Source organism: Scardinius erythrophthalmus (assembly GCF_964197995.2).
Source record: "Scardinius erythrophthalmus genome assembly, chromosome: 19".
Taxonomy (NCBI): Eukaryota; Metazoa; Chordata; class Actinopteri; order Cypriniformes; family Leuciscidae; genus Scardinius; species Scardinius erythrophthalmus.
The window spans coordinates 19,172,750-19,194,809 of NC_138239.1; the positions used below are offsets into that span (position 1 = coordinate 19,172,750).

The 22,060-nt window shown below is 38.1% G+C and overlaps 1 protein-coding gene across 1 annotated transcript in view; it reads right to left on the minus strand.

The window, feature by feature from the left end:
• Positions 1-2,424: 2,424 nt before the first annotated feature.
• htra1a (HtrA serine peptidase 1a) overlaps positions 2,425-22,060 on the minus strand; it is a 37,658-nt gene continuing 18,022 nt past the window's right edge. Inside the window, exons 2-9 of the mRNA XM_081347255.1 lie at positions 18,590-18,692; positions 18,259-18,463; positions 6,115-6,309; positions 5,878-5,910; positions 4,856-4,970; positions 4,718-4,775; positions 4,401-4,496; positions 2,425-3,044 (exon numbers count right to left, since the gene is read on the minus strand). Coding sequence (XP_081203381.1) covers positions 2,876-3,044; positions 4,401-4,496; positions 4,718-4,775; positions 4,856-4,970; positions 5,878-5,910; positions 6,115-6,309; positions 18,259-18,463; positions 18,590-18,692 — 974 coding nt within the window. The 3' untranslated portion in view covers positions 2,425-2,875. The remainder of the gene's footprint in view (positions 3,045-4,400; positions 4,497-4,717; positions 4,776-4,855; positions 4,971-5,877; positions 5,911-6,114; positions 6,310-18,258; positions 18,464-18,589; positions 18,693-22,060) is intronic.

The window sequence follows — 22,060 nt, forward strand, 5'->3', positions numbered from 1 at the left end:
TCTCCCTATTTTTGCTTGTTTTATATTTTATCTGTGTATTCATTTCTGTTCCCCCCTCCTTTATTTATATATTTAAAAAAAAGGATGGCGCTATAGTGAAATACGGATACACTTTGTCGTTTGTTGTATCTACACACTGCACAAAAGTTTGGGGTCTCTTATAGTCACCAAGGTAATATTGTAAAAATGTCACACTTATTCAGTTATCTTGTCTTAGATTTCATTTTCATGGACTTTTAGTTTGCTCAGCGTTGTTTCCTGTGTCCTTTGTTCAGTTTTCCTTTGTTACTATGGTTACTGATTAATCTGATCACACCTGTTAGTATTCTGTTCATTATCTGTTCTCAGTTCACTGTTGGTTATTGTTTGTGTTAGCGGTTGCGCTTAGATGTGGATTTGGTTTATTTTTCTTATTAATTTGTTTTTGAATCTCTTAACTCGTCTTTGTCTTTGGACTTTTAGTATTGTGACAGAAATATTATTACAATTTACAATTATTTTTTTTGAAATGTAATTTATTCCTGTGATGCAAAGCTGAATTTTCAGCATCATTACTCCAGTCTTCAGTGTCTCATGATCCTTCAGAAATCATGCTGATTTGCTGCTCAAGAAACATTTATTATTATTATCAGTGTTGAATACCGTTGTACTGCCTAATATCTATTTTTTGTGAAAGTGGTGATACATTTTTTAACCAAGAACAGTCTTGGTTAAAATAGTTAATGAGCGTTGTCTGCTCTCACTGTATGATAGCGCCCTCTACTTGCGTGAAATACGTATAGGAAGTGTGCGTGTGTGTGTGTGTGTGTGTGTGTGTGTGTGTGTGTGTGTGTGTGTGTGTGTGTGTGTGTGTGTGTGTGTGTGTGTGTGTGTGTGTGTGTGTGTGTGTCTTGTTTTTTATTTTTTATTTTATTTTTATTTATTTATTTATTTTTATTTTATTTTTTTTGGGGGGGGTACCTTTGACCTTACTTGTCTTAGTTTTACCCTTTTCCTTATTCATCTTGGTATTTTTTATATAATTTTGAGGTTGGAATAATAAAGAGCACACTATTTTGTCTGATTATCACACAAAAACTCTCATCAACATCATTATTAAATTCACATGAAGTTCACTTTTAATATGTCGTTGTTTCTGCCTGTTGTTTATGTGTGTTGTTACACACTATCACCACCAGATGGCGTGTGTTCACTGGAGTTTACTGAACACAGGACTATAAGGTCAAAAGGTCGCTGGTTCATTTAATTCATGGGGGGGAAAGCTGAGGTTTGCCAGTGGTTCTCACCTCTTTTTAATGTAATGGTAAATTTCCATTCACTGCATATATTATATTTTGTGTATACAAAATCAGTGATTTCAGTTTTCACAACACTGCCGTAATAACTTAGAATAGTGCTGGTTAATTTATGAGTGGTTGTTATTAAACAAACTGTAGCTTAATCAAACCTTTCAATTATTTTCTCATGCTGTAGAGAGAACAATCTGGAAGTATTGGCTTGGGTTCTGGCCTTGTTATTCCAGACTTTTTTTTTTGGCACCTGTTAGTGCCAGCTGAAAGCTGTGTGCCATGCATGACATACACTGAAAGTTCGTGATTTTGGCCAGTTCTGTAAAGTGTACAGCAAAAAAAAAAAAAAAAAAAAAAAAAAGAACATGATCGTATTTGATTTGATTTTGTTTTTCTTCACGTTAACAGTTTGAGCTTGGCTAAACAACTGGTAAACAGTAAAAAAAAAATTGACAGAATCGTTTTATTGTCTGGACAAAGAATGACTTTGTGTTTTCATGTACACAACTGTTCTAAAGTTTTTGAGATTTTAAAATTTTTTGTAAGAAGTCACTTCTGCTCACTAAGGTTGTATTTATTTGATCAAAAATACAGTAAAACAGTAATATTGTGAAATATTATTACAATTTAAAAACAACTGTTTTCTTTTTGAATATAGTTAACATGTCATTTATTCCTGTGACAGCAAAGCTGAACTTCCATTATTCAGTCTTCAGTGTCACGTGATCCTGATACGCTGATTTATTGCTCAAGAAACATTTCATATTATTGTCAAAGTTAAAAATAGTTATACTGGTTAATATTTTTGTGGAAACCGTGATACATTTTTCTTTCAGGATTCTTTGATGAATACAAAGTTCAAAAGAACTTTACTTATTTGAAACTGAAATCTTCAGAATCATTATAAATATCTACTGTCATTTCTGATCAGTTGAATGCATCCTTGCTGAATATAATAATAATTATTATTATTTTGATCTTGCCAACCCCAAACGGTAATATAGACTTCAACAGAATCTAATATTGAGATGTAGAGGTCAAAAGTACCAGTAACTGCCATTAATGTCTTGTTAATACACCACCATGTTCTGTCATGTACATTTTTTTTTTCAGGTGCAATTGTAGTCTTCAAATTATCCAGTAAAACTTTTATTAAAAAAAAATTGAAACATTTTTGCTCTCGAAAAGCGCAATATCAAAAAGTTTTTAATCTTTTAAACAACAAAAATTTCAATTTATATTACAAAAATTCCAAACAAGTCCAAAAAAACAACCTTTAAGCTGCTGTGCACTAAATTGTTGGGTAATGGAAGAGAAAATGTGTATTCTGGAAAATCTAATCCTATCCAATGGCTTATGTCGAACAATAAACAGTAGTAGCATCCTAAATCATTCATTATGATTAAAGTAAAAACATTAATAAATGTGAGTCTACATCAATGTGCTCTGTACAGTCTAAAATCTCAGGATGAGCTTTCGCCTTGCCCGTCATTTCAAGATCACGGACAATTGGCCAGACGTCCCTCGTTGGGGCGGGACAGAGGACACACCCGGTAAGTTCATTGGTGGGGCCGATGAGCACCAGCTCAAGGGTCGATCTCCATGGGAATGATAGTGAGGATGACGTCCTCGTTGCCACGTCGAACCACCACGCGTAAACTGGTGTCCTTTTTGATGGCCGCGCTCACATCCGTTGCTGTAGAGATGCGCTGACCATTGATGGAAATAATGACGTCGTGTTCCTTAAGTCCACCTCTGCAGAAGAAACAAGAAAAGAGGGGGAAAGCATGAGGAGGAGGACTAAAGAGGACTAGAAAATGAATTTTGATGAAGGTTTCTTCATCTTTAGAGAATTTACATCACAAAGACTGAAACCTCTCCAGTACAAATCTAATATTGCTGGATTTCCCAGAATTACTCCAAAATAGATTCCAAAACCAACGCTGAAGGCTGTACGTAATGTATTTTTAAAACTGTATGCTTCATCAAAACATCAACATTCAAAAGCGTAATGGCTCTATAATTCAGACCTTATCACTTCAAATGGCTTTTTAAGCCATATTTCAGATATATACTCCTACATCTATATTAGGTCAAACAAAACACGCTGAGATTGTGTCCACATGCTCTGACAGAGTAACCGCCTAGGTTATATACTAGACTTCACAAGTACTTCCTGTTTGTTGGACTGCAAGTGTGACATTTGGTGATCATCTGTTACTCAATTGTGAATCATAACCGTATGATGTTGCACCGAGAGGAAAGAAGCAGTTGTTTGTGTGTCTGGGTGCCATCTGAGCTTGTTCTTAACATGTCCAAGCTTTCAGGAAAACTAAAAATGTCCTGGATCAGGATGTGGTGGGCAGTGGATTGGACTGTGGTTGGGGAATTATAACAAAACAGTGTTTCATGCACAAAGAATTTCATCACACGAACCTGCAAACCATAACTTTGCCTTTGAGTATGTGTTTGCTTTTGTTTTTAACAGGCATGTATTGATGTGATGTGGCACTGACAGGACCTGAGTCACATGATTTGGGTGAGTAACTGGAAGTTGTTAGTCGAATTTAAAGGAATTATCCACACGAAAATAAAAATCTGTCATCATTTACTCACCCTCATGTTGCTCCATGACATTTTCTCTTTTTTTTTTTTGGTTCTGTAGGAATATTTTTGCTGTTTTTTTTCTGTCCAATGAAAGTTTCACCGAAAAAAAAGAAGGAAAGTCATACAAGTTTGGAACGACATGAGTTTGAATTTTTAGGTGAACTATCCCTTTAATTTGTATGCATTTTCAGCACTTTAGATGCCTCTCTCGCTCTTACGCACATAATGCTTTTCACAACAGAATAAGAGGTTTTTTATGAGAGTCAATAAACATGTCGGGCTGAGATGATGAACATCAGCAGGTTTTTGTGCGAGTGTGTTTTGATGGGGCTCTAACATAAATTTAAAACATGTGGAGACAGATGGAGCCAAAGGCAATATCCCTCCAAGCATGACGGCAGAGAGCATGTGGCCAGTAAAAACAGCATGCGAGTGCTGCCAGACGAGTTGACCTGTGCTCTTGACCTGCTTGGCATTATGGGACTTGAAGTTTTGGTGACTCACGCTGCAGCTGGGGTTTTGGAGATGACCTCAGTCACATAGGCTCCTGAAGTGATGTCAGGGAAGTCTCGCAGTCGACCTTTCAGCTCTTTGGACAGTCTGCGAGCGGGAATGAATACAATTACATCAGATCTGTTGCCATCAAAGAATTAAAGAAAATATTAAAACTAACACTCTCTGTGTAATATGGTACTATAAATCATGCAGAGTATAAAAACAGAGACCTCATAGGATTACATAATCATGTAAAATCTTTCATGATCATGACATTAACCTTGGGTATTCATTAGTTTGATGCATGGAAGTGGTTATGTACTCACGCAGGAGTGAGGGTCATCATACGAACACCGATGTATCTTTTTTTGGTCGCTCCTCTACCTGTAAAACGTAAGTTAGTATAAAGAATAAAGTAACACACCACTACTCTATGTCATATATCAGTTCTGGATATGTCGTACCTCTGGCCAGTCTGTCATACGACTCAGCAAGAAACTGACGTATCTTGTCTGAAGGAATAGCAAAGGAGATTCCGGCTGTCACCTTCAATGTGTTGATCCCTATCACTTCACCATCCTACAGGAAAAAGAATGATCAGATATGCACATGATTATCCTGCTGCTGACATACTTTAAAAATGACTTTTCATGTCCAAAAACGTAGGAAATGTACATCATGTAGTAAGTAACATCTAAATAAACTTCAAGTCAAGTTGCCCCTGGAAACCAATCAAGAACACGACTCTCATATTATATTAGATTCTAAAATAGTTTGTGATCATTTTAACCCAAAACAGTATTGTTATTTTAACCAAAACTATTCAAAATGATTTTCTGTAATTTAAATTTAGCTGAAATAAAATAAAATTAAAATTGTTGAAACTACCTGAAACTAATGAAAATTAGAAATGATGCCTTATAATTTGTAATCATATAATTACACACAAAAGCACATAACATAATTGCTCAAAATTTAAATTAAATCTGAAAATAAAAGCCAAAAGAAAGTACTAATAAATAGTATAATAGTACATAAATAATACTTAAGTAACTATGACTCAAATAAGTATTTCATGTATAATTATTTATTTATTTGGTAAGCCATTTAATCGGATTATGTAAGGATTAAATGGTCATTATCACAAAAACACCTTTGGGATGATATAAGACCCCTCCACTGCAGGTCCTGATCACCTTATCAGGGTTTATCTTTCGATAATGTACATTATCCCTTACATATTCACTATTTACTGTAATCCTTGGGACATGAACTTAAAAAAGATGCCCTTTTACACATTTGACTGAGGGTTAGATGTAGGGTAATGTCAAATTACACTGGATCTCACTGGGTAACATTACTGTAACACCAGACACATTCATGAAAATGGGTCCTGATGATTACCACACAGCCATGCTCTGTGCAAATACATAGTGTATATTCATACAGTATATGGGATTTTATTGAAGAATGAGAAAATGCTCACCAGATTGACCAATGGTCCTCCTGAGTTGCCATACTGTAAAAGAGACATTTCATGTGTTAGGACATGCTTGGGTTATGTGTCTTGATTTGTGCGTGCATATGATGTGTGAGCCTCATGGTAAGAACATCAGATGGAAAGACAGACATCAAAATAATTAAAAAAGTAATAAATTACTTAAATTAAAAATAAAGCAATAAATAAAATTTGTAGTTAGAAAGAGTGCAATTATTCACTCACATTAATGATGGCGTCAGTCTGAATGTAATCCATATCTGAGTTTCGTAGACCCAGCTCTTTCCCGCCTCTCTGCGTGGTGCTTACTATCCCTGTGGTAACCGTATTCTGGAGGGAAAATGGGCTGCCGATGGCAACCACGAATTCTCCTGGTCTGAGGTCAGCCGATCGGCCGAGCAGAAGCACAGGAAGCTTACTCTGTTGGCCAGAAAGAGAAGGAAAAAAAACTATTACATTGGAAATGTAGCCTTTATTTCAATATCTGTCCACAAGACAAGAATAAACCAAACTTTCACAATCTTAAAGCCTGCAAAAGTTTATAAAAGAACTTTAATTGATATCCAATAGAGGCCACCCAACACAGCTGTTTTTGACATTCTAGCAACTTTATGACATTGCAAAGTCAGTCATGTGATAAATGCTAATGCAGGCGTTCCATAATTCTACCCTTCAGTTTCCTGAACTGCCCAGAACTGGTATACAAACAGTCCTATTCTAACACCTCTGTGCGTCCACTATCAAGTGTCTGCTAAACAGGAGTTTGGATTTTAAATTCAGACCTCTGAAACCTTATCGCCAGGCAACCTTTATGACATCATGGAAAAATAGGCACTTAGGACAGGACGGGACAAATCAGAATGCTGTTTTGCCCTTCCTGTGGGGAATCATTTACGGAATCTCCCCTCTCATCACAGGGGCTTGACTAGGACGATCAACGTGACAACAGAATATGCATGTTTAGCTGCTGCACTGGTGTCTAGTTTGTTTACTGACAGTAAAAATAGAGTCAGAGAGTGGATAACAGACACGCTGAACTTGATATGCACACGCATTCTCATTTTGCCTCGCATATATGGGCTTTTTATGAATTGCGGCTTTTTATAATTGCTGTGTACCCTTATTCTTCTGAGTTTTCCTGCGTGTTATATTAAAGCTTGTTGTAATTTAATTCCTGTCGGCGTGCGATTCATTCATCACAGCTAACCCATGACATCCTCAATGTCGTCTGCCATTTTAAATGCTCAAGCCCTTAAATCTGAATGGATTATGATTGGCTGTCAGTGTTTTATCGTTCAACCGCTGAAAAAAAACACGTTCTGAAAGTGATCCCAACGATTTCGTTCCTCTATATCATTATAGCTGTGGTGTGGACTCTGCAATTCTTTTATCATTTTATCACTATATCATTATCGTTATCTTTATAGTTATCGTTCTTGGTGTGAATTGGCCTTAATAAGGCCTTATTGGCCTGATTTGGAAATTACAGGAAGATGTTTCACAATATAACCACTTTATCCTACCATAAAATGTTAGGCTGGAAGAATCTTTGTTGGTATATCTGAACTAACACCTTAAACAAGAAACAAAATGGTTGCCTTGTTACTGCACAGTTTCTACTCAGGCTGCATCTACCTGATGGAGAGGAAGGAAACTGTAAGTCCAGAGTAGTAAACTGATCCTGAGCATTTATCACGAGGTGAACTCTCAGCGAACTCGACCTGCGCTACCGAGGTTTTAAAAATAGAAGAGGATAAAGATGATGATGACTGGCAAACAAGACAAAGAAATGTATTACTCCCTCCTCCCTAGAGGCCAAAATGATGCACAGCAATGGGCTAAATTAATGTCATGACAATGTGATCCTGTTTTACTTGAAATTTGAACACTTAAATGTAGTTTATTATTGTTTATTGCACTTATTGCACAGTTTAAATTAAAAAGCAATCTTAATCAACATTGTGTGTATACCGCCCTAATGAAGAATGGCAAATTTTATATCCGTATATGTGCGTGTGCCGGAATCAAAGATCAGCCGAACACTGCCCATGCTCTTGTCAGAACATCAGAGCTCTATTGGGTTACCATTGCAAAAAGATGAGATCATGCTTCAGACACAAAGGTCACATTAGAACTTACACCACTTATTAGCCACAATGAAGCTAAGTCAGCCATTTTGAGTCAATGTGGCATTTTGGTCATCCATTTTGTGTGTGTGTGTGTGAAATTATAGTTTCCATTTAACATCTACAGGACACAACCACCATGAAAGCTTCCCTCTTTATTATTCACTCTTTCTCCTCACCACAAAGATGACTCAGTGTTCATGTCCGAACTCAAACTAGGCTATTATCAGTATATTAGAGCAGTGATTATACATTGGCAGGATATAAAAAATGGTGCGAGAGCTAAAAAAGCTTTGCAATTAATGTGTGTGTGTGTCTATATGCACTAGGCACAGCTGCAAACAAACAAATAAAAAAACATAAAAAAACTATAAAAAATTACACAAATTATATACATACACTGCATATACACATTTAAGCTTGTATGTATGTATCATATATTTATAAATTAAATTTTGTCTACATTATTATTATTACATAAATTGCCTAATTAAGTGTTTATACACTTGTATATATTGTACTTATCTATATATACCTATATGGAGGTGTATTGAGAGACATCTCTTAATTGAGAGACCCATTTCCACCAGAGTAGAAAATCAAGCACCTAGCCATGCAGTCTGGATTTACAAACATTTGTGATAAAATGGGTTGTTCTGAAGAGCTCAGTGAATTCAAGATGTGATAGGATGGCACCTTTGTAATAAGTCAGTTTGTGAAATTTCATACCTACTAGATATTCCATGGTCTTCTGTAAGTGCCATTATTGGAAAGGAGAAGCATTTAGGAACAGCAGCAACTCGGCCACGAAGCGGAACCGAAGACCACTTAAAGTCACAGAGCGTGATTACCAAGTGCTGAGGCGCATGGTACGTAAAAGTCACTAACGGTCAGCTGATTCCATAGATGAAACGTGTATATATAGGACATGTAGCCTATATAATTTTGTGTATATGACAAGCTACTCTGACATACAACATACTGTATGATGGTGACCAGTTACAATGGTCATTTCAGCAGGTTGTGAGGTTACCATAACAGGTCATGAACTCTAATGAAGCTCTGCTACAGGTATGTGCGACTACAGGTCAGCAGTTCCTTATAAACATTTACCAGCAGAAACACCTGCATCCACCTGGCCTATAAAAGCACCCAGTTACCCAGGTGTCTTTGTTAATGATACCACAGTCTGAAAATACCAGTCAATCTGGGACATGTAAAAACAGTCTCACCCTCACCCAATGCCAATGAAACACTAGAAGAATTTTGAAAAAGAAGACTTTGTTGTCCCCATAAGACCTCCAAGATAAGGTGATAGAGATCTCCAAACAGAGATAGAAGACATGTGTCACAAGAAAGGCAAAGAAAAAAAGCTAAACAAGAATGATCTACTTTCAGTAGAGATATACCAACCGGACTCATGTCAGACAGAGAACAACACAAAAACAATAATGAAAACAAATACCACTTGATTTTCTGTAAAGGGTAAGGACGCCTCTCAAACATTTATATAATGATATGGAGGATGTGAACAAAAAACAATGAATGATAGTCAATTTCCTCACCTATAAAATTGGTAGTGATAGAGTATATTTTATTTCTTGAGGTGATTTTAATTTCCTTTTGAGTTAATTTCAATCAAACCGCATTTCCACTGCCCACATCTGTAAAAACCATTCCAGTAGCTACACTTTAACAAGCACTTATGCAGGTGCAAAATGGGTAACAGTCTGACGAAGGTTTAGTTCATTATTAGAGTGACAGAGTTTCCACAGGTTTACATTCCCATGCACTACTAAAAATGAGTGTCTGCTTTTAAACATCAGTTTTCAGTTAGTCACATTCTGAACAAATGCAGAAAAAGAAGCATTCAAAAGACACCATTAGACTCGTGTAGTAAAAACTGACTAGGAACCATAGTTACTGAGATCACCGTCCCGCTCTATCATCATTGTGCCCTTCAGTAGGCACCTCGTCCCACGTTGTGCCTCTAATTACTGCGTTGTGAGTGACTTTAGAAGATAAGCGCCAGTTTAATTGCAAGCACCGGATTCTCCACTTGGTGGGTTTGTGTTGGATGTGGCTGGAAGATATTTTCAGTGAGTGAGCTATTGAAGGTTCTTCCCAGAGGAAACCTCAGAGGTTACTCCATCAAAGCTCAGTAGACTTAATAGAGTTCTCAATTATGTTTCATGTAAGTATAGCACACTCTTTGTCTTTGAGATTTCTCCAAAAAGTCCCTATGAGTAATAAAAGTAGGCACAGATAAGACAATTACTGACATACAGTAAGAGTATAGAGCTATAAAAAAAATTGCTTATAGCTTCCCTTTTATTGGCTCACTCACTCAACTTGGTCTTGGTAGAATATGATGAGAAATCAAATTGATTTTGTTAAATTGGAAATGGCAAATTTTCTTAAACTGTGCTCATGTTTGAGATACAGCATCAGTAACATTAAGCTTATTTTCATGCACACAAAGTGTCAGACTAAAACAATAAGTCTTTTGCAATAAGTGCTGAACAACTGTTACTGGTGTGCCATGGGTGTAGAATTCAGGGGGTGTGGGGGTGGGGACCGTGGTCTGGATGTTGACTTGTAGGCCACAAGCTTGGTAGACTGCGCATACAACATCCAGTGTGTGCTGCATTGCGGTAGGGCTGTGGGATAGCAGGGCACAGTCATCAGCGTATTGCAGTTCATGAATTGTGATGGTCTTAGTGATGGCTTGCAGGCGGCTAAAGAGGTTCCCGTCCAGACGAAACTGTAGACAAACACCCTCGTCGTTGGGGCTGAGGGATTTGTGGGAGAGGAGGGTGACTGCTGCCAGGAAAAGGTTGAAGATCACTGGAGCCTGTACACACCCTTGTTTCACTCCTGCCTGCACAGGAAAGGAGGGGGATTGAGATGTACCCACAATAACACAAGCCTGCATGCCAACGTGAAACTGTTGTAGGATGTCCAGAAACCTTGGTGGCACCCCAAACTTCTCCAGAATGACCCAAAGGACTTGGCGGTCAATGGTGTCAAAAGCCTTTGCCAGGTCAATGAAGGCAATGAACAGGTCTTTGTTCTGTTCTCTGGTCTTCTCCTACACTTGAAGCAGGACAAAGATCAAAGACAAAGACTTGGGGCAGAGCTGACTGCTACCAACCACGTCCATAGGTGGTGGATAATGGACAACCCTTCAGATATAAAGGTAAGCTACAAAATAAGCTGGGGGCTCCGTGCGGTGGTTCCCAGTCGAATAAGTAGCCGTGGACCAACAGCGGAGGTCTATCAGGTATGGAGGGACTAGATGAGTGGCATCACTAGATCCGCTGCAAAAACTCCATTTATGCCAATGATACTCCTCGACATGGCGAGTGCAGTCTGCCATCAACTATGACTGCTGCCCCCACTGCTCTGTGGGTTGTCTTCCGCGAGCATTTCGTCTCCTCAAGACAAGGCCGCGTTGGGGACACGCGAGAGGCCGGCTCAGATAGGGTTTGTGCACCCCTCTCTTCACATTAATCCACTCTCTGTGTATGCTATCACTTACACAAACTACAACTGGCCACACACACTGAATTGTGTGATGAAAGACAGGAGACATGCATTATGTATTAATGCTTAAAGCCTTATGCATTGTCTCATGTATACTCAGACAAATGAAGACTGTCTCTTATATGCAAAAAACATACTATTTAAAACTCTAGAGGAGACATATACGCTTAAATTGGCCTTTTCTCCAACTGAGAAGTTGGAGACTTATTTGCTTATTTTGCTGCTCTCATTGCATTTAACAATTGCAATATTAAAATATATGATTTTCCTTCCTTCCAATGTGTTTTTGGCGTATTCAATCACAGAGCAGCTGGAAATATCAGCCTGGGACCATGGGATACCGTATACTGCAAACCTGAGACGAGTTCAGACTTGTGAGTTTCTGAGTGTGTGTTTGGGGGGAGGGGGGTGGTAAAGGGGATTTAATGACATTCTATTTCCACGTTGCTGTCACACACTGTAGATTATACCATGTATATCCTCTATGCCTTTCCATACTTCCACTCTGACCAAAACTACTGCTCTTTTCCCACGTGTGATTCACATCTTACCCAGTAATATTAAATGACTCAATTGGCCCAACCAGCAGTCAGCCACATTATAGTAGTCTGGACTGCCATTTAGGCCACTGGAACATCGATAATCCAAAGAAAACTGTGTGTGTGCGCAAGCACAGCATGTATTAGCCTTAATGATCTTATGCTAAACGGGAAACTTTCTCTTTGCTTTGGCTCACGACCAGAGCAGAGGAATGGAAAGGAAGACAAATGGGAGATTTACAAATGAGTTGATTATGAATGTGTGATGGGCTGAGATATGAAAATGATTCATTTTCCTGGAGCTTCTGAGTTTGGGAACAGGAATGATGGGAAGTTCAACTGAGCGTGGAGGTTGGACCCTTCAGAGCTCCTCATCCGTACAGCATCGCCCTGAATGTGGGTTAAATTTGTGCCCACACACACACACACTCATTTTCAGTCCCTAACCACATTCTCTCTCTCTGAGAGGGAAACTTTCCCCTCTTTTCTGTTTCTGAAGTCTGGCTTCTGCAGTCAGAGTAATGATTTCCCAAGAGACAGACAGCCACCAATAAAGGGAGAGAGAAGGAGGAAGAAAGACTATGTGGAGGACAAAAGATTGGGAAGAAAATAAATAATCTGCTTTATGACTCCCCTCTCAGTTCATCCACCATGTGCTGCCCATTTTCTGCATAAGTGAAACTGTGTTGTGTGATATATAAGCTCTTTTTTTCTCATCAAGTCAAGGCATGAGCATACTTTATGTTAGTGAATGTTAGTTTAGACTCTGAAGTTTGCAGTGTTGGGTAGTAAATAACAAAAATGTGTGATAGAACTAACATTTTTAACAACAACTACAACAAATATTGGACTAGCATGACAGAATGTTACATCACTGTTTTTTTTTTTTTTTTGCCTAGCTGTAGCCAAGCAAGCTGAGGAATAATCAACACTCTCTGTTTTCTCACTCATACAAACTCTCAAATCTCAGTTTGTTTGGCTCGATTCAATGAATTACATGTGTTCTGGTTTATATTTGTGAATCAGTTCATTCGAATTGTTCAGTTTTTGTAGTTGTATTTTTCAAAAGGATAGGTAGTTTGCTACTTCCAACTAGCATTCCTGTAGCTCAAATAATATAGCATGGGATAGCAACACCAAGGTCAAGAGTTCAATTCCCAAAGAATGCATGAACTGAAAAACGGTGTAAAATACTTTACAAAAGTTTGATTTCAGTTGGACTTAAGCAGTAATTTATATTTTGTAAAAAAATGTAAAAAGATTTTTTAAGTCAGATGTAAGAAATTGTAGTTTGCCTCGACTCAGATTCCACTCCAAATTATATTTTAGAATGAGCTCATCCCTAAAATGGCTTAATTATCATACAGAAGAAAGTCAAGTTATATTGTTTCTTAACCATTTGGGTTGATCACATCCTGAGCAAATGGTCATCATCAATTGTAGAATGGGAATGGGTGTGGGATACAGAGAACCATCTCAGACAGTGAGGTGTCAGAACTTCATTAACATACTGACCACAGTTGTTACAACAGGAGCAACTTCATTTACATTAAGAGAGGTAAACTGTAACAGGGTAAAAGGTTTGAGATTTAGCTCATTAGATATAGCTCAGCTTTATACAACATGTATACATGTTAATCAGACATAGGCGGCTCAGTCTGTAGCTGGACTACTCAAAAACTCGATTATAACAGCATATGTGCAAGCGTACTTACTGAAAGTGCTGACCTACTTAAAACCTCACAACATGCATCAGAAAAAGGGAAGAAATTGCAGTAATTGCTTACAGGGATGCAGGCACACACAAGTTCTCTCAACACACACACACACACACACACACACACACACACACACACACACACACACACACACACACACACACACACACACACACACACACACACACACACACACACACACACACATAAACTCAGTCTCCCCAGGGTCTTTGCAGTGCCTGATCCTTTTACCGAGCATGAACTCTCACTTACTTGTTGTGCCATTCAAGCCAATGCCCTTTTTTGATCCACTTTTTATTTTTCCCAATGTCCTGTAAGTTAGAGGCTAGTCTTATATCAGAGACAAGTCTGAACTGTCTCTATTAAACTCTTTCACTGTAGCTCACACATACACACATGGTCATGATGTCATTCAAGATCACTCACTCAAACTGGGGCAAACTCTTTAGCAGCTGGCCATTATAGAGTCACTGATTCAATCCAGCAGCATCCGAAACACCAGCTGAGAGAGAGAGAGAGAGAGATCTACATAACACATCTCAGACTGTAGGTACTGCCATGGGATACGTTTTGACTACAGGGATCAGGATAAGAAGCAGTCGAGGAATCTGATCTTGGAGCAGTATGCATTCTTTGGGAACACCGGATCAGATTAAACTTGCAGTCTGGGTTTGCGTGTGCTTTTATTTCTCTGGAGAACATATGTTTAAGAGCCTGAGTGATTGTGAGGTTAGGATTGTCATCCAAACATGCTGCCTGGTGTCTATCAGCTCGCATTGACATATATTATAAGAGTCTGCACTGTGCACTGCACTGACCTGAGTGAGCAGGGGGTTGTGGGTAATAGAACATTTTCGCCTAAGACGCCTTATAAGGATTGCATTGGTCATTCTGTATTTATGGGGTCAGTAATGTTCCTATTTTGGTTGCATGAAAAGTCTCCATTCCAAATATTAATAGGTTATGTGAATGTGGTAATTGCTGAAATATAGTCAAGTTTGAATTCCTGCAATCTTTAGTTAGCCTATCTGTTTTTTTTCTTCTTCTGTTAATGAAACAGAAACATGTTTCAAATGTAATGAACTTGGTTTTTGATGTTGCACTAATAGTAACTATATTCTAAAACAGAGCCTGGCATATTTGCTGCATCGCAGTACGTAGTCATTCTTGAAACTTTTTCAGTATAAACAATCAGGATCAAAAATAAAACCTTCGCTTCCATTTATAAACCACGGTGAGGTGGCTTCCTGTGTTAAAAAGACATAATAAAACTGTTCAATCTGTCCACCTCAGTACACAAACCACACCGATGTTTGGTCTGTGGTAGGCTAAACATGCTAAGTGCCTGCTGAGAGAATAATGGTCATTAAAACAGTCAACATGCTTTCTGGAGCAATTCTTTAGCATTCGAGTCTCTGTGTGAATGTGTATGTGCTCAAAAACACTTTTATGCCTAATGAAGAGGGTAAACATCTGTTCCTGAGGCCTAGTAAACTTTTCCTCTCTCTGTAAGTCAACCTTCCTCAACCTCATTTACCCTTTCCTCTGGTCAACCTAAAATGGGAGAACAGCTAAAGGATGCTATTGAAGGGAAGTCAACCTGAATGTTGCCATTAATGTTGCCAGTAAGAGGCTTGGATTTGTTGTAGAAGGATATATGGCACTTTCCATGAATAGAGTACAAAATAAGATCTGAAATTCTTTCCTTTTTGTATGGGAAAAGAGATGCTGAACTTTCAGAAAACATTGATTGTCATCACCAGTAGGTATTTAAAAATAAATAAATTAATATTATATAATTATTAAATATTAGCAATACTTAGCCTGGCAAGCCAGACCTACATCAAGATGTTAGGTCTGGCAACTCACCATAGACACGGCTCAATCCGAGGGGCGGGATAAACGGCTGTCTTTCAAATTCACTCTGCACGCAATAGGACATCGCTTCAACCAACCAGAGCGTTTTCCCAACAGCGGAGCTGATAGATTCAACTTTTGAATCTGACCGGCAAAACTACGAACACATCTCCCTTTTTTAAGAATGACTTAAGTGCCGTTCTTTACTCCAAGTCCTCCAGAGTCGCGGCCAAAGCCGATTCGAAAGACTGTTCGCCAGCAGCAGCAGCCATTCTTTGTTTTCAAGTAGCAGGGAACAATCGCAACTCTGTCGTCATTATGTTAAGCCCGCCCCGCCTACTCTATACACAACGTGATTGGCCTGACCCAATTTAGGTTTTTCCAGCACGAAAGTCAATGGAGAGTTGCTAGACTACCCTGGCTGCAAAATACATTTTGCTGCCGCTAGGGTGCGTCTAGATTTCTAGGCTAAGCAATACTAGCAATAAATATTAAACACATAAACAACTTATTCCATGAGAATGTGTAACAGGGTTGCAAGGATAAGGGGTGAAATATTAGTCTAAATTAATATTAACTCAATAGATTTCAAAATGCACAAAAACAGTAGGTTATATACAATCAGGCATGAAAACAGGTCAGGGGTAAAAAACGTGAGAAGGATGCGGCATATAAACCCCCCCCCCCCCCCCCCCCCAAAAAAAATAGAAACAACAACAAAAAAACAACATGTAAACTGCATTGGCATTGTAGTAGGCTACCAGTGTTTCTCCCATGATTTTTGGATCACTGTGAAGAGTGGACCTCTGCCACTCTAGGGGGGTTCGGGGGCATGCTCCCCCGTAAGAAAATTTTGTGCTTTTTAATGTGAAATTCATCAATCTGGTGCAAATTAAACAAAGACAATTTCAAAACTCTTTTAGTTACAGTGTCTGTCTACATTACTACTACAATAATAGTTACAATATTAATCCCATGATAGTAATAGCCATATATTGTAAAACAAATGCACTGAAAAATAAAGGAAACTTTCATAATTAGTTTTGTACTAATTTCTATACTTGAAAGAGTATATTTCTATACTTCACATTAAAGATGTGATTGGGCTAGCCCAGTGTCAATCAAGAAAAGAACCAATGGGACGCTGATCTACGCGTTTCATGGGGTCTCAGAGAAAAAAAAAATATTTACTACTACTATTTATCACGCATTAAAAATGCCCCAAACTAGTCGTCTGTATGATAATCTGAAACAAGCACTGGTGAGCCGTTGTCCTGCTTCACTTCACAGATGCTGAGTGAAAGGAGAATTATAGAATGAAAGGATATTCATTTATATGACACTTTATTAATCAGGAGAACAGCTTGTTCAGCGCGTCATACGTCGTCCTTTCAGTTTCGGGTTTCAATCGATCAAGTTTTTTCACGTTCTCTCGATAAACCACCCCTTTCAATCCGATCGAAATAATTTGTAATAGAGCTGACACTTTGAGTTTTTAACGGGTTATGTTAAAGCCCTACTTGTTATTAATGTTTTTATGAAATATCTCTAGTGAATGCATTATCATATCACCGTATTATTTACCGCCATGCAACTGCGAGCCACAAATTAAAGCTTGGCGAGCCGCATATGAGCTCGCGAGCCGCGCAATGAATAACACTGTTTAACACTGTTTAAATTACTGTTAATTGTTCCTGCTCGCTCAGCGCTCACGGCGCCCGCGCCCGCTCGCGATATTATCTCGCCCACTTCTATGTCAAAATAAAAAATAATGACATTGGCAACATCGCTGTCTGTATCTGACAGGACAGTTAACATTGTAAGCTAACTTTTACCACATGCAGGCTTGCTTTCCGACGTGCGGTTCTTTGTCCGGCAGTGTGTCCAGTTGTCAGACTCGCGGTGTAAAAGACTTTGAAAACATTAACATTTCTGCCCTAACGTTACTCTGACTCGTATTGGCTGTTATGTTTCGGCATTCGGAATGATGATTGTTTTTTAAAGCTGCGAAGTTTATGGTAACTTTATAGGGGATAAATGCTGGCCTCGACCTCGAACACCCCCCCCCCCCCCCCCCCTAAAATATTTTCTCATCGGATCTGCACAAATCACGTAGGTGACCCTTTTAGGTTTTAAAACGGCGAATTTCGCCGAAAGGTGAGGAGTTTTCATGCCTGACAATAGTTTTCACAACAAAAACAACAACAAACATGGGATTTGTGCTTCTAATACTCATTCTACTGCTAAAAAAGCAATGTGTACTGTAAAGTGCCTGTAAATAACATTCCAATCAATCAATCAGATCTGAGAGACACATTTATACTTTATGTCAAGTTTAGGCTTACAACAAGAGTTAAGGCTTCTGCACCATTCTTATTCACCAATCATTTCCTTCTGATTGTTATGGGTATAGGGTTAGATTTAAGGGTAGGGATAGGGTTAGTACTACATTTTTGGACAGGAATGCTGTTCCAGGAACAACAAAATATGTTGATCCAGGAACATGTCTTACTGGGCAAAATTATGGTGACTTAAAAGCAGTGTTGTGTTGATTCCTCTTACCGGTGGATCAATCTTTATAAGGGCGATGTCTGCTTTTTCATCAACATCTTTGATCTTAGCATCATAAGAGACTCCGTTTTTAAGCTCCACCTTCACACGGTTTTTATTGGCTACCACGTGGGCGTTTGTCACAATGAGGCCATCATCAGACACCACAAACCCTGACCCGCTTGCCACTGCCATCTCACGCTTTGAGTACACCATCCTAAAAAAAGAAGCAAAGGGCATGAAAGAGAAAGAGAGATGGAAACGGAGGTAAAGAAAAATACATTTGGTCAAATGTTCCTCTGTCGAACTTACAGACTAATGAAAGCTTATGTGAGAACCTTACTTGCGGTAGAGTTCAATATGAACCACAGCAGGGGCGATCTTCTCTACAACGTCTGCAATGAAATTGTACTTGTATCTCAGGCTGTTCGGGTTATCATGGATAGCTGGAAAAAAGAAAAAAAAAAACACAGAAAATGAGATGTAATAAGAATGTATAATGGAAGAAATGGACAGTAGAGGACAAACATCTAAAAATATCAAATGACATCACTGACACGGAAAGGAATATGAGACTAGTCGTTAACTAAAAAAAGACAAGTGGTGGGATTTTTCTGTGTAAATATATATATGGGACTTCTGTTGCTTACGTAAGTCAGCATCACACTCACACACACACACACACACACACACACACACACACGTAAAGAGCAAGATCTGAGGAGTCTCTTGGAGGACATGTCTGGAAATGTTGACTCTCGTCCTCTGTAATTTCAACATGAAGGGAAAAGAAGTGAGAGATATTCTTTTCCATTTCAACCAAAAGAGTTTATTATCAGCACTTAAAAAGCTCATAATAAACATACACAAAGTGTATGAAAATTGCTCTTTTAATTTTCTACATTCTTTCGTTCCATCGCCCTCAGGGTCAGACTGTTTAGCATCACAGACACAAAGGCACAGACGATAGCAATTGTCATTTGATCAAATCAGTAAGACAGTCGCTGCAATGATGGACTAGTCCTTTTAATTATACAGGATCACAGGGACCCCAAGAAGACCTGGCAGTTGGAAAGCATGTAAGTTCAAAAGATAAATGTGTCTGAGGCCAGATAAATTTGTGCTAAGTAAGGGGACATTTAAATTAAAGAGTGGAGTGGTTTATGAACAGTTATGATGTTTGCTCAAGTGTAATTAAAGTCACATCCAGCGTGGCGCTTGTGTGCATTCTGACCTGAGAAATTCAACCTAATTATAGTTTTAACACCAAGTCTTCTCAGTTTTGCGACAATGACAATGTTCCGGATCACTTTCCTCAAATAAATATATATGTATAAAAACACCATTCAAAAGAGTCTGTAATCTTTTTAATGAATTTGAAAGAATTTGTTATGCTCAACAACGCTGTGTTTATTTGATACATTTTTTATTACATTATATTTGTCAGGGATATTCTGCTATTCTGCTATTGCAAATAAACTCTTCTGTCATTGACTGTCTAAATTTATCTTACATTTACAGAATATCAGTCTGACTGGACTGGAAATTTACTCTGGGAAGTTAAAGGCCAAAGAATTCTTAACAAATCCTCCCTTTTTTCCTCTTTGAAAGACAGACCTATGATTAGGTCAAACACACTGGCAGAGACAATAGAATCAGACATGCTTGACTCATCTTGGCCCAAGCTCAGGTCCTGAAACCCAAGAGGATCACAAAGATTTAAACAAATCCATAACCTCTTATCTTTGACAGAACAAAAGGGCATTTCTGGACATTTTATGAATTATTAGTGTGTATTCTGGCCACAATTCTACTATAACCTTCCAAATGATTTAACCAGTGCTACTATTGATGCATTTATGGTTTAAGACTCCATAACCTTTGCTTACAGTGCTGTAAGACTGAAACTTCTGACAGTTAATCACATCACCAACCCTGACAGAACCAAAATCACTGTTGACATTCACACCTGCATGGTTTTGTGCATTTGCTGACTTTTCATCTGATGATACGCTTGAACACACAGTTCTGAGCACAAAATTCAAACCATCACAACTAACCATCCTCTTCAGACCAAGAGGAAAAGGAAACAAAAGTTTATTTTATGGCGGCAGAATATCCAGTGTGGTGAGACTGACCATCTCCAGACCATCATTAAACAAGGGATAGCATTCAATCTAAAATCACATGTTTTGAGAAAAGCTCAAAACAAAATAAAACAAAATAAAAAAAAGCTCATGGTCAAGATGGACAAAGTATACCTTTCACATGAAGATGCTTGTCACGTTGCCAATATAAAAAGATGGATCAGTAATCCAATAATGCAAAACACCTTATTATAAAATGGAGAGTTCAGAGTTCTGACGAGCTATTTGTTTAAAGTCCAACTGAAATCAAAATTGACCCTATTTACTTTGTTTGCGCATATTACTAGTCTTGTGGTGAAAAATTAATCAGTGCAAGTTAATACACAGAAAAAAATTGTTTGCCGTCGTAATCCTTAATCAAAGTCTGAAAAGTTACTTCCGGTCTGGAATGGCTGATGACGTAGGTTTGACGGCTTGGTTTGGGAAACGCTTACCCACTCCCCTCAAACCGTTAGTCTGCTATGAGTGAGAGATGGAGAGGAGGAGCGCTAGAGTAAAACCCTGCCCTCTGTTCAATATTCCGTTTCACTAGGAAATACGTCACAACACTGGAGAAAAGTCGTTTGCAACTTCCGGTTTACGCAGACTTTAAAGTCACCATGAAATCAAAACGGGCAATTCACGTTTTTTATGGAATATGGAGGTATTTATTATAAATTATTTATCCGTGCACAATTTTTTTTTCATTTCAATTTATTTGTCGTCATAATCAAAATAACTATTGCAAACCAATCGCAAACCACAATAATTCACCGATCCAATCAATTCCCGATGAACAGAATCAAGTCCCATCCTAAATTTTTTCTTGTTTGAGAATCGGTTTCACATAGGGTAAACGTACCTATTAAGCTCACCAAAATCTACATTGAGACATTTTTAGTGCACAAGATATTGGTTTTAGTACAAGAAGTTATTTTAAAATAAAATATTAATCTCTCACACTATAATATTTCATTTTATTTTAAATGACAAAAGTATTTCAATTAAGATGTACATCATTAAATATAAAAAGTCTGGCTGTGCTTAATGGGTACGTTTTGTACCCTTTAAGCACACCCCTGTTCCCAATAAGCTCACAACAAGTTTTATTAAAAATTCTTGTTTATTTTAAACAACCTTTTTAAGGAATAATTGAAAAAAGTTTTATTTGAAGGTACAGAGTCAATCACAAAAAAACAGAACACTAAAATCAAGCAACAAGGCATTCAATTTGATCAGGTAGCCTATCCTATTCATAGTGACGTGTCATTCAAACTCATTGCAACATCTAGACTAGTCCACGTTCAGCTATGTGTAACCCATATTGAAAAATCAAATAACAAAACAAACCAATGTGCTCCTTAAAGGGATACTCCACTTTTTTTGGAAATAGGCTCATTTTACAACTCCCCCAGAGTTAAACAGTTGAGTTTTACCGTTTTCGAATCCTTTCAGCCGATCTCCGGGTCTGGGGGTCCCACTTTTAGCATAGCTTAGCATAATGAATTGAACCGGACAAGACCATTAGCATCTCTCTCAAAAAAATGACCAAAGAGTTTCGATATTTTTCCTATTTAAAACTCGACTCTTCTGTAGTTACATTGTGTAATAAGACCGACGGAAAATGTAAAGTTTCAATTTTCTAGGCTGATATGGCTAGGAACTATACTCTCAAAATCGCACCTTTT